The 15,531-nt window shown below is 38.0% G+C and overlaps 2 protein-coding genes across 5 annotated transcripts in view; one reads left to right on the top strand and one right to left on the bottom strand.

Annotated features, from left to right (window-relative positions):
- The window catches only part of LOC120112866 (protein HUA2-LIKE 2-like), a 34,721-nt gene extending 33,714 nt beyond the window's left edge, over window positions 1-1,007 (top strand). For all 3 annotated transcript variants that reach the window (XR_005514507.1, XR_005514506.1, XM_039132841.1), the window contains exons 10-12: window positions 71-247; window positions 433-482; window positions 573-1,007. Coding sequence is in view for 1 of the 3 variants with exons in the window: in XM_039132841.1 (XP_038988769.1) it covers window positions 71-247; window positions 433-458 (203 nt within the window). In the remaining 2 variants the exon portion in view is untranslated. The remainder of the gene's footprint in view (window positions 1-70; window positions 248-432; window positions 483-572) is intronic.
- A 2,013-nt stretch (window positions 1,008-3,020) lies between these two features.
- Window positions 3,021-14,398, bottom strand: LOC103714419 (zinc finger protein CONSTANS-LIKE 13). Of its 2 annotated transcripts, none has more exons than XM_008801660.4 (4): window positions 13,776-14,398; window positions 12,640-12,852; window positions 3,620-3,900; window positions 3,021-3,499 (listed from the first exon to the last, which is right to left on the bottom strand). In XM_008801660.4, the coding sequence occupies exons 1-4, from the start codon at window positions 14,349-14,351 to the stop codon at window positions 3,367-3,369; spliced, it is 1,203 nt and encodes a 400-aa protein (XP_008799882.3). In that variant the 5' UTR covers window positions 14,352-14,398; the 3' UTR covers window positions 3,021-3,366. The 2 variants fall into 2 exon arrangements, with proteins under 2 accessions (XP_008799882.3, XP_008799883.3); XM_008801661.4 differs by having other exon boundaries at window positions 3,620-3,894; window positions 13,776-14,396.
- Window positions 14,399-15,531: the final 1,133 nt, after the last annotated feature.

Genomic DNA, 15,531 nt, shown 5'->3' with positions numbered 1-15,531 from the left:
GTTCTTTAACTATGAAATAGGTCTGCACTAATTGTTATCACGGACCTGAACTTAATGCCTTTCTGTGCAGGTCCCTCAGTTTCTGAAAAGGTGGAGGCATCTCCTGTTTCTCTGTCCCACTATGGTCCACCATCAGATCCCCCACCAATTCCATGCCCTGGGTGGCCTCCTCATCCCAGGGTGTCCAGTTACTCTGTATCTGCTTCAAGACCACCAATAGAGAGCCGAGTTTCTCGAGCGGCTGGAGGTGCAAGAGCTAAAAAATATGGCCTTATTATTATTATATCACCCTTTTTTTCTTTTATAATTCATGCTAAGAAAGTCTAACATTGCTGCATATCCTGGTTTATACACATCAGCTAATCAGATTGGTTCAGCTAACATGGTTTTGGTGAATTTTGCTTAAATGAACTCTGTTTTCTGCTTTTGCAGCACCTGGTTACTGGAGACCAAGATAAGCATTTTGTTGTCAACAGTTAATGGTATGCCACAAGTTTTTGGTTAAGTAATTCAGCTCGCTTTTATCAATCAATGCAGTTCCATGTACATCTTCTGACATTACATTTCTATAGGTGAAATTCTTTGATCTGGGTTCAACAGCAGCTTGCTCAGACAGTTCAGGAAGTATCTCTTTTTTTTGTTTTTGTAATGGGAGGAAATTTCTATGAGATGCCTCTCCATCCAAATCAGAGCTTATTCGAGGAGAGATTTCTGTTTGAGAATGAGAAATGCAGCCTGCCTCATTGTACATATGGATTTTAGTATTATTCTGCCAAAGCAGAAGCGGAGAGGCAGTCATTTGTGGGAAGAGCTGTATCATAGCTTTAGACTGTCGTGTGTTAATCTTTATTTATAGGTACAACAGTGTTAGTCCAATAGTGTTATTTCTTTTGGAGGTTCATAATCCCTTTACCCCTGCAATTTGTCATTTTTACATTGGCCCCGCTTAACTGTAAGGGCTCCCTAAAAAAACATAAATTAATATAAATTTTTGATTCAAGCTCTTAGATGGCTTTGCCCGCTCTATGAATTTGTTGAATTGTGTTGCCTCATCTCTTCCAAGGTTCTTCTGCAGCCTGTTTGATTTATGGATTAATGCCATTTGATTACAAATTCTTCCATCAGTTTGGTTACGAAGTATGTGGCAACCCTGTAATCTTTTTAATAGTTAGGTTACAACCTTTATAAGTCAGGTTCTTAAACCTTCTTAAACCAGTACTAATGGAGCCTATCCAAATTATTTTGCAGAAGTTTCTGCGATCGATGATTGAATCAAACTGCAACATCTCATAGGACAATATTGCTGTCCGGTAGAAGCTGATTTGTTCCTCTTTGTTTATTACTCTATAACATTAGATGGTGTTGACTTCTTTTGGCATCCACATTAATTGGTAAAAAAGCACGGGAAAAGCGCATGGAAAATAAAAAAAACAAGTTCAGTGCTCTGGTATTGTGTGTCGGAAAAAATTAGTTATGAAACCATATTTTTTATGAGACTGTTTCATGCTATAGAATAAAGAGTCCATGCTATAGAATAAGCATATTTTTACAATATAATCTTTATATAAATGTACAAAATACTATTAATATATTTAACAATATATTCTAATTAATGTTTTCCAAAACGACCATATCCTAGTTAAACAGTTTTATCCCAATCATGATTTTGCAACCTGCAAAGGCAAAGGAGAGGTCTTTCCTCTTTGGAACATTATGAGCAAGGAGCGTTTTGAACCCTATTTTATTGGAAAACATGGTTTCATGTTCGCTATCCCAATCATAGTTTGTAATCACGTACTCTAATCCTCTAAGCTATAAGCTCACTCCATGCCTTTTTATTTATTTATTTATAAAAATAGTGCATTCTGAGGTCTAAAGTGGGAGAAAAGATATATCATAATTGAGGTTTTGGATAAGTTGATTTTTGTAGTTTGAATTTTTATCTTTTCCTCATTTAATAATATTTAAAAGACATAAGAGATGTTAAGCTTTCAATCATTATGGCAATATATTATTTGTAATGCTAATACAACATTTTAATATATGATCAGATATTATTAAGTAATAAACTATAATATCACATTCTATTTTATAGTATCACCTTCATACATTCTTTTCTTTTTTGATATTACATTTTCAATCATGTTACATAAAAATAATATGATATGATAATCAATCTTTTAGTTATAATATAGCATGTCATAGAAATATGACTAATATAACACAAACATCTTAATGTATGATACCATATGCATTTAATAATAAATAAAATATTATTATGATACTAAATTATTTCTATAACAAAATATTACGTGCAAATTGTAATCTAGATATTACAATAATGTTTTATTTATTATTAAACACATAAAGTGTCATATATTAAGATATATCTAATATATTATTCATATTTTTCTTTAATATGTTATATTAGAATTTTGATATGTAGAGTTAAAATTAATATATAAATATATAATATTATGCAATATAATAATTTATCATAATATAACATATTCATACCCATATACATACATATATATATATATATATATATATATTATTTTTTATTACATGCAAGATATAGTGTAAATATAGTAGATATTATAATAATATTTTTATCATTAACTACAAATATAATATATTGAAATATTCTAATATGTTGTAATGTTATGCATAATATGTTATATTATAATTGTGTAATTCATTACCATATTATATGATAATATTTGTACAATATAATTGCTAGTATAAAATAAAAATGAGCGGCATGATCTAAAATGTGCATCAGGTAATGGTATACAAGGTCGGTATAAGGCTATTCCAAATTAGACATAGAATAGCTATGCAAATAATGGTTTGATTGGGCATAGCCTATTCTAGATCCAATGCTCATTCCACACAAGGCCAACGAGTACCTCCTCTCTATTGATATAGTATTATGATACTATAATAATTAATATTTAAAACTATATCAGTATTTATGTAGTAATATTATATTATTATGTAATGTAGTCTTGTTATCATTTCAGTAAAGCACAATACTATTTTATATAACAAAAAGGTAAGTGGAATTACATTACATGAAAGTTTGGATAATCTCACTTCTAGGAACAACGTTATTCTCCACCAGGAAAAAAAAATGTTGTTCTTCTAATTACAGCAACCAGCTCTTAGCTATAAGCATCATTCTACATTTTAATATATAACATATTTAACACATCTTAGCCACATGACGGATCATAGTGCCTGCATGAGACAATCAACCACCATCACAATAGTGCCTATAAGCTAGTTCACATTGTAACTCTTGCAAGATGACTGGGTTGGGAGTTGACTATAGAACCAGCGAGAGTTGTGCTAGTGTACAGATTAATCTCCTAGCTTCGGTGTTTGATCTGTTTCCAATTGTGTGACTTGATTTGCCTTAGCAAACCGCCCTTTGATCCTCATCCTTGTATCGGCCCGAATCTTCCGTGATTCATACCGTATAAGTTTATCATATCTGTTTGGTTGACAAAATGAACATTAACTAGGTTTGACATATCAATTGTATCGGAAAGCATCATGCAAGGCCAAAAAATGACTGCTTCAAAAAAAATTACATGATTAGAAATCCACTTACCTCCTCGTCTCTCTCTTCTTCTTGTACCGTGAGATAACAGAGTCACGGTTGACAAAAGCAAGCTCATTGCCACTTTTGAGTGGTAATGATGGTATGTTTTGTCTAATGACAGTATGCCCTGTGTCACTGTCAGCAACACTGGCTTTATTTGCATTTGCTTGATTGTCTGTAGTCTCATCAACAGATAACAAGTTTACCATAGAGGAGTCTCCTATATCTTGCTCAACAGGAAATACTGCTGCCAATTTATCAGTTGTCCACTGAGGTGCATTATCCTGGAACTGAAAAAACGACTTATATCTTCTTAATATGAATGTCCTAAATTTACAACACTCTAGAGTGCAGTGACAGCTAGATTGTCAAATTTGCTTGATCAAAGCTACAATGGATACACTTAAATTAAATTTTTTTAGTAAAATAAACTTGGTATTGTAGGAGCATGGACTATAACTAGCACAACCGAAAGCCTCTTGGGCTTAACATGGATGCAATAAGTAAGCACTTTCAAGAATTAAAGAACTTAGAGCAAGCTTCAACAAATAATTCATGTTGCTAACAGATCAACAAAATGAAAAATAAAAATGGTGATGGGGAGAAACAAACTAGAGAAGCAAATCAGGTAATCTTATATTTCTAAAATAAATTAATTAATAATGGCACAACTTCAGAAGCTAATAGTCAATACAGCTTTACTGATCAATTCCTGCAAAGTCTTGTGGATTAGTCTAGGGTCAACATTGTAATATACACATTCAAATTCCGTGGTACGGGGCCATCTTGGTTTCTCTATGGAACAGAATGTGCCGCTATCCTACCCTATCACAACACATGGGACGGGGGATGTCTCAGGTTGTGCTTAACAGGATTCTGAGAATGGTAGGACGGTCCTAACCTAACACTTGAGATGGTGCCTCGTCCTATCATCTCGCGGAATGTCCTACCAAGACTAGAATTATTGAATACACATAGTAATAGTCAAACATTTCATTAATCAATTCTTACAAAATCCATATAAACTGATGCACAAAAATGATCTCTTCTGGCCAGGACACAACAGCTCCTCAACAACCTTACCATCACCATAATTATTCCTTTTAGTTGTGCTTCAGATCTAACTTTGAAAAGTTTGGAAGTTAGGAAACACATGTATTGTGTAAGCATCAAAATTTGAAAGTACAAAGAACGAGAATTCAAGATATGAGGTTCGATAATATATCACATAGCGAGGCGACTATTTTCTATCATGTGTCATAGATCGGAAGCAGAAGATTCACAATGCTTTCTCTAGACCTCCAAGAGCTATTGTTTTTCAGTGTTTTGCAAGGCACTAGGTGTAATTTTGGGAAGATCCACAATAATAAGAGCTTGGTTTGATGTGTACGAGTATAAAAAAGAACGATAAAGGTTGTATTAGGACTTAGGACTAGGGAAAGAGGAAGGGAAAGAAGAAAGAAGACCAAGAAAGGGAGCTAGGTTGTGATCAAAGGCTGTTTCACCTAGACACTTGGCATGGTGCCAAGTGTCATGAGTGTCCTCAAGTGTCAACATGGCAGCCTCCATATATATATGTGCGTGTTTATGTATATTAAATACATACATATACACATGTTTGTATATTTTGATGCTTATTTAAATAAAGAGACTTAAAATTATAGATAGATATATTACATTTCCATTTAAATATAATGACATTTTGCTTAAAGTGCTCATACAATATTGATAACTTTATATCAAAAACATAAGAACACTTTGTTTGAACTTTGAAGTATCCAGGAAACTTGAGGACACTTCATTTAAAGTATCCAGCATTTAAACTTAAAAATCTCCTGCATGACACTTCAAAAAAAAGTGTCAGATGCTTTTTACTCATATCAGTAAGACACTTCAAAGTGGAGTATCCAACCATGTCGTGTCATGTCGTGCCATGTGCTTAAGTGTCCAAAAGTGTCGATACTCCCAAACAGCTTAAAAATGGAGTGTCCAAAAAACATAGTCAAAGGAAAGGGCCTGGAATCTGGACAATTAAGATGAGAGGAGAGCAGCCTGCTCTTGTATCAATTTCATAACGTGGCCTTTTTTCTAAGGGCATCTCAAGCATATTGAAAATCTTCTTCGATGGGTTCGTATCAAGCAATCTTAATGGATATTATTCTTGTGTCACTGTGTAGCAATTTTCTATCAACTTTTCTCTGTCAACATGTCAGGCAATATGAAGGCCTTGTAAATCACACTAAAGAGAGTCTCCTTAGAGGGGAATAGGATCTATAACTAAGGAATCAAGGATTGCAAAGAGAATTTATGTTGTAGTATGTTCTTTTTCATTATAAAAGCAAGAAATATAACTATATTTACAATACTTTATTACTATAATCATGTCTTGTCCCTCACCAAAAAAAAAAAAAACCATGTCTTGTCCCAACTATTCATTCGCTTTTTATGTCTTTGTGCATGACTTCTGATCTTTGTACACCAAATATTCCTATTAAAGATAATCCCCAATATTACACCAGCTTTTCCAAATTCTTTTTCTGGGTAAAATGGTGGGATAACTACCTAAGGTTTCACTGGGAAAATGAAATGAGAATAAAAACATGCTTTTCCAAATTCTATCCACATAAGCTTAGCTTTTCTCTTCCTCTTAGACCCTTCAAAATATATTTCAGTAGCTTCTCTTAGATCTCCAATGAACTGCTCATTCCATCTCAAGCAATTGCCATCATTTTATTCTCAACTAGTGCAGCTCCTACACCTCTTCTAACATACTTGTTTCTCACTCAAACCTTCTTTATTCTATACTACCTGTGTGACCATGATACATCAAGGTCCATCTCTTGAAGAAAACCTCAGATTTTGGTTAGACTGGTTACAGTGATCAACCTGATCAGTCTGATAGTATGAAAAAAAGTTTGCATCATTAGAATGGTAAAGATTTGATGGGTTGTTCGAACTTGCCCACCCATGACAAAGCTAATCAATCACTAAGAAAGGGTTTGGTCACATGAATAAGCTGGATCTCCATGCTAGCTTTCATTGGATTCAAGCCAAGCTGAAGATTATTGAAGCGTTTGCTTTATCAAAATTGATCTTCAATTAAAATGTCTTAAAAATCAGTACGTGTAAAGTTAAAACGAACCAAGTTATGAGACCAAGGACGTTATTAGAAATATATAGCACTAATGCATATCCATTATGAAATCTTAACTTATTAGATCCTATTATCCATTATGAATGCTAATTTTCTTGGATCTCACTAGTTTGAGAGAAAATGATTTTACAAGGAAGTTGAGAATATAGATCATACAAGAAAGTTAAGGGAAGTTAAAGCAACAAAGAGTGGTTTAGCTTCATAGAATGTTCTCTTGTATGGCCTTCTTTCTTCAAAATGTCTTTGGTGGCACCCTTTCACAGGATATCATCATTTACTAAGGTGGCACCCTTTCAATATTCTCTTAGGTATTCCCAGAAGTGAGAAAGCATTGTAATCCTTATTAAGGTTATCAAGACAGCTAGGTTGTCGTTAGGAGGTAAAATTTGAGTATCTAGTTGGCATCAAGGTAGGCTAGGAGGAGACCTAGTGCCCAAGAAGGGAGAAAAAAAGGAAAAAGGAAAAGATGGAGTGTATCTGAATGCAATAACCTACATGACCTAATGGAGAATTTTCATGACATGCAGACTGTATCTAAATCAACCTCATGTATAACACATCAAAGCATTAGTTGTATCGCATGGTCCCACCTATATGCATTTACTCTAGAATGGTCAATATGAAGGTAAAGGGTTAGGGAAGCCTATTATATGTATATATTTCTACAAAATTGTCATGACTTCAATTGCATTATTTGGCATAAACAGTGAAGCCTCTACAATCCTACAGATTCAAAAAGTTGAAAGATCTTGCTAAAAGAATGAAGAAAGTCAACCTGCATATTGGAGATGAGATAATGTTTGCATTGTTGGAGAGTCACCAACTGCTGACAAGTCCACACTATCAACCCATATCATCTTTTCGTTCAATCCAAGGAATCACCAATACCAGAAAAAGCTTCACCAAGCCTACTTTCTCACACATTGAGGAAAGTTCCTAGAATTTCCCTTCTTGATATAGCAAAAGGATGGCATGAGCAAATATAAGCTTTCCGTAAAGAAGATTGAGGTCCAACTCCTTGAGAGATTTTATATTTGCTTGCCTTCCATTCAAATATCTTTGGGCTCATCCAATAGATGTTAATGAACTTTTTCTTTGGAGTGATGTAGAATCTTTGTCTATCTCTAGTGGCAGGCCTGTTAAGCCAACCCAAAAGGATCCCTCTAGATTGCAAGGTTTTAAAAAGCAGCTGTATCAAGCGTTTTGCAATATGTGGGTGCGTATGTAGTGCTTATGCATTTTGCAACTTATAATATCTAAACTAAATAGATTTCATTCATTTGAATAAAACTAAATTAAATCAGATATAGATAAATTAAAACTTTGTACAAAATAAGAAATTTAAGCATACACTTCTACACTAATTTCAGAACTGATTTAATGTAGCATGATATGTCAACTTAAAAGGATAACAATATTTTACTAATAACCATGTTAATATTTCAGGTAAACTAATTTTGAAAAGTCACTCAAAAGTCAATCTTCTTCAAGGTGTCAATCATCATTCATTGCCATCACAAACTTTACTGAAAATGAACTAGGACTCTAGGAGGTTATTGAATTGGATGGCTTCCTATATATGAGCAGTAAAAGAACCATCTTTTAGGCTTTATTTGTAGTGTAAGTCATAGCCACAAAGTGAAGACTTGAAGCAAGGAGATGAGGGTCCCTTAACTGTTTCCCTTGAAGGCAGCCAAACCAAGGAGGACAAGCAATTGCAAGAGGCCAAGACGGAGGCCAAGATGGAGCCCAACCTCGCCAAGTGCCCACTTGATGACTTTGGAGGTCAGCCATTTTTCCCTACCACCATGTCAGGCCAAACCTCATGTCAGGCCTGGCGAGGTTAAGTTGTTTCCCTTAGCACGGGGCGCAGCACACGCTGGCCCTGCGCGCCCAGCCACAGGCCGCGTGCAGGGGCTTGGCACGGCCACGCCCCGTGCCATGGGCGCCCGACCCACTCGGGCACCGCAGGACACCGCGCGGCGCACGCGGCCTTGGTGCCTCAGGCCTAGGCCGGCGCGCGTGTGCACATGGAGCAGGCACGTAGCAAGCAGCCCCAAGCACATGGCTTATGGCTGCGCGTGGGGCACGCCCATCCTTGCGCGTCCCAGTCAGGCCCCGCGAGCGCCCAGGGCCTTCGGCACAGTGCCCGAACTAAGGCAACCGACCGAGCGCAAGAGACAGTGGGCGGCCCCTAGCCTGCCCATGCCCACGCGCGGATCGCCAGACCACGCGCGTCAAAAGACCCGGCCAGCATGCCATGCCACAACCAACCGCTACAACCAACTGCAGTGCCACCACCGCAAAGGCCACAGCCAACTGCAGTGCCACGGCCTAACCGCAAGGCCACAGTCAACTGCAGCACCATGGCCACAACCAACCGCAAAGGCTACAACCAACCGCAGAGCCACCGCCACAACCAAACCAAAGGAACCGCCCAGCGGCTGCTGCAGCGCCACAGCCAGCAAACTACAAGAAACCACCAGAAACTGCTGGCCAAACCACCCTGCAATCGGGCAGCAACCATGCCCTCTCATCAGCCAACACCAATGCAAGTTTACAGCGGTTGCCGTCAAGTTTATTCAACCAAGAAGGAGTTAGAACCGCAAGGACACATGGCTATCCTTCATGTATTGTAAAGGCCTATATAAAGGCCTAAGTGAGGAGTGTTTGGGAGTTTTTGGGAAAATCATTGTTTAGCCACCATAGTGTGTGTTCGGCCGCAAGGCTTGGGTAGGCTTAGTGCCCAATTTCGGTCCTTAGGGACTTGGTCTAAGGTTGGATAAATCAACCCTCCTTAGATTAGGCTAAGGTTGGGACATATCTCCCTTCTTAGAGTTATTGTAATTCCTTTCTTCTATTTCGAATCAAAGCAGCCACTTGTTGCCTCAATCATTCATTTGAGTAGTCTACAATTGGCCAATATTGCTAAAAGTTCCGAAGAGAGAATCAACCTCCATTTTTAGCCAAGTCAAACTTGGAGTTAGAAGAAGACAAGAGTGTCGAATTTCCACATCAGCCCGGCGTTACCTACCATCGGTCAAGGCGGCACAACATCACAAGGCCAATGCCAAGGAGCAAAAGGGAGCTAATTGGTGTGGAAGGCGAGTGACTGACGCGACGTCCCCACCACAAGGTTCGCTGTACCGGTATCGGACCCCGTTCCGGTGCCACACTAGTATAGTATCAGTACGGTACGATATGGAATTTTTTTTGCGTACCGAGGATCGGTATGCCATCCGTACCGGTACTGGTATCAAACTGGTACAGTACGGTATGCCCGATACCATCTGGTATGGTACGGTACGACATACCATGACTTGAAAAATACTTTTCAAAATTCAGATCTTTCCAATTATCGGAATTCCATCCTTTGTACAATATCTGTCTAAATTTTTAATAAAGTACCATATGCTAATGATTTAATGTAAGTAATTCTCCTTTCTTTTATCCCTAGCAGATGAATATCTAATGCAGTTGACGTACAAAAAGCATGATACAACAAGTTTGTTTGACTATACTGTCATGATCATGCAACCTATCATATCATGGAATTACTTGAGATATGTGTCATCAACTGATCATGGCCTCAGGTATGTAATAGCAAAGTGGCTGTTATGATAATTTATCCACTCTCTCCCTAGATGCAAAAGGAGAAAATAATATGAAATCCTTTCTCTGCATCCCAACTCTTTTAGCCTTGTATGTTCTAAACACTTCTCTTGCTAAATGTAATTTAGGGTTCCATGTCAAGTGCCTCGTCATTTCTTGAAGCATCTGTCCAGCTTAATTTTAACATGGATAACACCACAAGTTTGACCATTATTCTCAAATGGATCATGTAGTGGATCCACATATTGCACATTTCCTTTTAATACCATAGAAATGTTGTATAAAAGTCAAAATCACAAAAAGAAGTTTCAAATCCTACATGAATGCCTCTTCCATGATATTAAAGCTCCATTAATTTGATTTTATTAGATCCTCAGTATATGCCAAACACTCACAATCACAAGCCATTTTTAATACATGAAGAATAAAAGCTCATCCTACATTCTGATATCCATGATTTTATTTTTCTATCTTTATTTCTCAATAGTAGTAGCCAATGTTTTAAATAGCTGTGAGAAGAAAACAGTAGGCTGAGGGGCTGTCTAGCAACTAGGCAGGGGATCAGAGGTTAAGGAAGCCCCAAAATAATATATTTAAAAATAATAAATGTAAAGAGCAATCTAAAAAATAATTTTATTTCATAAAATGAAACATTATATAACAAATAACATATAGTAAGTCAACGGAAAGCACCAAATTGACAACATTAAATACAAATCCGTAAATCAATGTGATCCACAACAATCATATCATGCAAAACATTATGACAGGCATGTAGGCAGCCTAGGCTGCCATCTTTTAGAAAATTGCTAACATAGGAAGTTGCATTTTAAATGTTACCTTTCCAAAATGCTATGAAGCCTAGGTTATAGATGTACCATGTGATGTTTCCTTACCAAATCAACAAATGGTTGAAGATTTTTTTTTTTTTATTTTGATAATGGAGTTCATTAAGAATGAAAAAAAATGCAAAATATTAAGATAGGTAATACATACATGAACTGTAATTGTTTTTGATACAAATGGACAATGATTTTTCAAAATAAGCATGAAAAAATAATTTTTAAAGCATCCTTTTAGCCAATATAAAGATAAATGAAAAACAACAATTTTTCAACAAGCCACCACCTAATGCTATTATTGCCGGTTGTGCCAAAGTCTTAAAAAAAAGAAGAAGAGCACTTATTTGCATCTTATAGAAAAGTAAGCAGAAAATAAGAAAAATGAACCTACATATAGATAAATGAAAAAATAACAATTTTCAACAAGCTGCCACCTAATGCCATTATTGCTGGTTGTGCTGAAGTCTTAAAAGAAGGAAGAGGAGCACTTGTTTACACCTTATAGAAAAGTAAGCAGAAAAGAAGAAAAACGATTGATGACCTAGTTAATATACTAACTTGCTAGGTAATGATGAATTTTACTTGAGCCTAGTCACATAAAAGATCTTGGCAAAAGGAATGCAGTAAAGTCCAATGAATCTATGGGTTGACATGAGCCAGCCCAGCCCATCTATATCACTACCATTCATCCGAGTGCAACTCCCCTTGGTCCTTCTTAACTTCATTGACTCCTTTTGCCTCCAATTTTGTTCTCTAAAACTAACAATCAACTTTATCATGTACTCTTTAAGCAGCATGTGCATCTCATGTGCATCAGAGCCCTAATTTTCAACAATAATTGGGCAAGGTGAGAATTTTAGATTATTTAAGAATAACTGGAAAATTAAACAAGTTGAATTACATGAAGATCTTGAATTGCTTAAGACCTCTTGTAGGTCTGTGACAATATGAATTAGTGAAGGCTAAGATCTCGTCTGACTACGATAAATTCAAAAGATTGACTTTATTACACTACCATTTCATGCCAAACAACATCAAAATATAGCTCTTATTGAATAACTATTTGAGGGCATCTTTCCTTTTTTTCCGCAATCAAAAGAAACTCAGGAAGATCATGATTAGAAAATCACATAAATTAGCCCATTGTGCAAGTTATTCATTTGGTTTCTACCAAGAACCAAGAGACAAGAGATGGCAGAACACAGTTCTTTAATACTCTTCTATGGAAGTAATAAGCTTAGGCATCACATACTCAAGGAAGATTATTTAAGGAGGGAGGCCAAATTCTAAATAAATGTAAATGGCACAAATCAGAAGAAGTAAATTCCCATAGTGGCCACAGTAACCACCAGGTGAAAGAAAATAGATACTAGGAGCCACAGAATTCTTCAAATGAGCAGAAACAAGAAAGTAGATCAAACCTCGCAAGCAGGTACAGCTATGCATGTTCCATCATGAGCAACATCAGAATGCAAATTGCCCAGTTGAAAATTTTGCTGTGGTACCAGGGTCTGGAATTTCATAACTTGTTCAAGCTCGTCATGATCATTTATCATGCGGTTTTCAGACTTAATAAGTTCATGAAGCTGCCGGACTATCTCTTCCTTATGTTTTCCACAAGTTGAATTTCGGTGCTGATGCCAAAGAAAAAAGGCCTTCAGAGAATTAAATTGCAGCTAAACACAAGCTAATAACAACCCACAGGTTTCTCTTTCGAAAAAGAATCATAGGAAAAGCAATTTCAAACCAAATGTTAAGATTAGTGATAGAACTAAACCCACTATCCCGTATGAGAGGCAAAACAACAATCCTTGCAATCAGGAACAATACTGAGCTAATGAACAAAATAGACAGCACATGGAACAAAACTAGAGAAAATTTGAAACTTAACCTAGCAGAAAACATGCTGAACAGAGCATTGCATAGATTATCAGAAACCACATCTCGGAAAGTAATTGAGGTCGAAAGGAAAAGACCATACTGCCCAAAAAGTGTAAATATAATGGGATTGTGAACATGCTATGCTAAGCTATGCTATATGCGTTAATGGCTAGAGTTAATGTTAATGGGAACGAAGATAAAGTAACTCATATCAATGCCTTCATACAAAGTATAGAAAAGCAAAGTTAGACACAAAATCACCTAATAGATCCCTTCTCAAAGGCACATACCAATCTATCAATTTGACTAAAGTGCAGGCATGAAAACAAAACAAATTGCCATACCAATTCCCACAAATTGAAAGTAGACCAACATCTGGGAATGATCCAATCAAAACAAACATACAAAATCGTTAACATCTGAAACATCTTTTTGATATATTCTTTCTTGATTCTAGTCTCTATCTTTGTTATGCCAACATTATTTGATTCTTCTGGAGAGAAAAACAAAAACAAAAAAAAACAAAACCCCTCTAATAACTCACACCCAATTCATGTTTGTGATTATTTACCCTTGTTAACCATCCCCGTAACAAATTCAGCAACTAAAAGATACAGAAGTCAAAAACAATAAAACTAGATTCATAACAGGAACAAAGCAATTTCATTCCCAATACCTTGGGTAAAGGCGGAATCCCTGTAGCTTGGAAGCCATGGCAAGAAGTAGTCGGCACGATAAGATCGTCGAGACTGAACACCGGCGGCATCTCCCACATCCATCCGTCATCCACCAACCACCCGCCGCCTCCATCATCCCCCGTGCCCTCCACCACCGACTTCGCATCCTCGCCGACGCCAAGAACCGCAACAAGCTCCGCCGCCGTCGGGCACCCGGAGAAGCTCTCGACCGGGCGGCGGTCCTGGTGGACGACTCCGCCGCCCCGGTGGGCATCGAAATCGCAGTTGGAGCAGAGGAGGCTGCGGTGGGAGGGGCAGAAGATGGAGGCGGCGGCGGCGCGGCAGGTGTCGCAGAGGAGGGAGCGGGGGTGGCGCGAGCAGACGGAGTTGGCTGCGTGGACCTGGCGGTCGCAGCGGAGGCAGAGCCTCGCCGCGTCCGCCCGGCAGTAGACCAGGGCCTTCGCCTCGCCGCAGAAGTCGCAGCTGTCCTCCTTCCTCTTCTCCTCCTCTTCTCCTTCTCTTCCTTCGTCTCGTTCTACTTTGTCCACGGCTTTGGCGGCTTCCTCTTGGCCCATTTCTTGGGAGGACGGGGGAAGGGGAGTGGGATGGGCGGTGGGGAAGAAGCGAAGTAAATAAGGGGAGGAGACCGGATAGGAGGACGGAACGGAGAAATTATCCCATACACGGCGTGCGCCAACGTGGCCATACATCACGCCAATCACCTCGTCTCCAGCTCCTGGCGAGCCACGTGGCGCACGTGGTGTAGGTACAATTTCTCGGACGGAAAGAGACGCTGGGGAGAGAGAACGAGAGGATTTGAACCTGGACGGGGGCAGAAGGGCCGTTGGACGACTTCTTCCTCCTTCTTCTTCTCCTTCTCCTCCTTCTTCTCCTTCTCCTTCTTTTTGATAAAACGGCCGCTCACGTTAACCTGACGTGAGTGCAACCAACTAAGATAGTTGCATACTTTTCGAATCAAATGGGAGTGGTTGGGAGTGATCACATGTACCTCATATTTTTAAACTGTAAGAAATCTTTTAGAGGCAGAAATCCAGAATCTTCTGGCTCAAGGAAAGAGACGCAAAATTTTTTCATCTGTCTGCTGTACTTCAAAGAAGGAACAGGATCATGGGCCTATACAATGATTCAAGGGAGCAGGTGGAAGAAGTCGATGCCATTCGAGCTCCGCTTATTAACCCTTTTAAACAGAGAGGGGGTTGCAATTAGATGGACAAGATTTATGGATTCCACTTGATGGTGATGTAAATATATATCATTTTAAAAGAACTCAAATAAACCATAAGTAATTAATTTCACTGAAATAACCAGTTCCGATGCGTGCTTCTTCGATGTCGTTTTCTTTCGATCCACAATAAAATAAATAGTACCCGTAATCGGTCCGAGACATGTAGTCACTGTCTTTGAAAGAGATTCGCCTCCTTACGTACACTCGATTCTGGCAATCCCTTCCCAAGATACAACAGATCGTTGAATTTGTAGACGTGCACAGTACTACAAATTCTCTTGAACTCGGCAGGATATTTTCTGTATGCTCATACATGATAGTTTTGTGGGAGATGACAAAAGGATAGAGAAAAAAGAAAAAGAAAACATGGCTTTCTTTTTTTTTCCTGCTTGAAACCGTAAAGAAAAACCAAAAAATATCACCGTTAGAAAGATAAGAATCAGAGCACCTGTCTCTCTCCCTCTCAGTTACTTTTTGGGCTCCAACGTCTCTCTATTCAAGATGGTTTT

The sequence above is a fragment of the Phoenix dactylifera genome, chromosome 13 (assembly GCF_009389715.1).
Source record: "Phoenix dactylifera cultivar Barhee BC4 chromosome 13, palm_55x_up_171113_PBpolish2nd_filt_p, whole genome shotgun sequence".
In the NCBI taxonomy this organism is placed as follows: Eukaryota; Viridiplantae; Streptophyta; class Magnoliopsida; order Arecales; family Arecaceae; genus Phoenix; species Phoenix dactylifera.
The sequence above is the reverse complement of the archived record's forward strand: the minus strand, read 5'-3'. Positions and strand labels throughout refer to the sequence as shown.

Excerpts from the sequence above, each read along its gene's own strand:
- LOC103714419 (XM_008801660.4), bottom strand. The coding sequence starts at position 14,351 with ATGGGCCAAGAGGAAGCCGCCAAAGCCGTGGACAAAGTAGAACGAGAC. Across the intron at positions 3,901-12,639 it reads TAGCTGTACCTGCTTGCGAG|TTCCAGGATAATGCACCTCA; the intron begins GTTTGATCTACT and ends TCGTTTTTTCAG. Across the intron at positions 3,500-3,619 it reads AAGAAGAGAGAGACGAGGAG|ATATGATAAACTTATACGGT; the intron begins GTAAGTGGATTT and ends TCAACCAAACAG.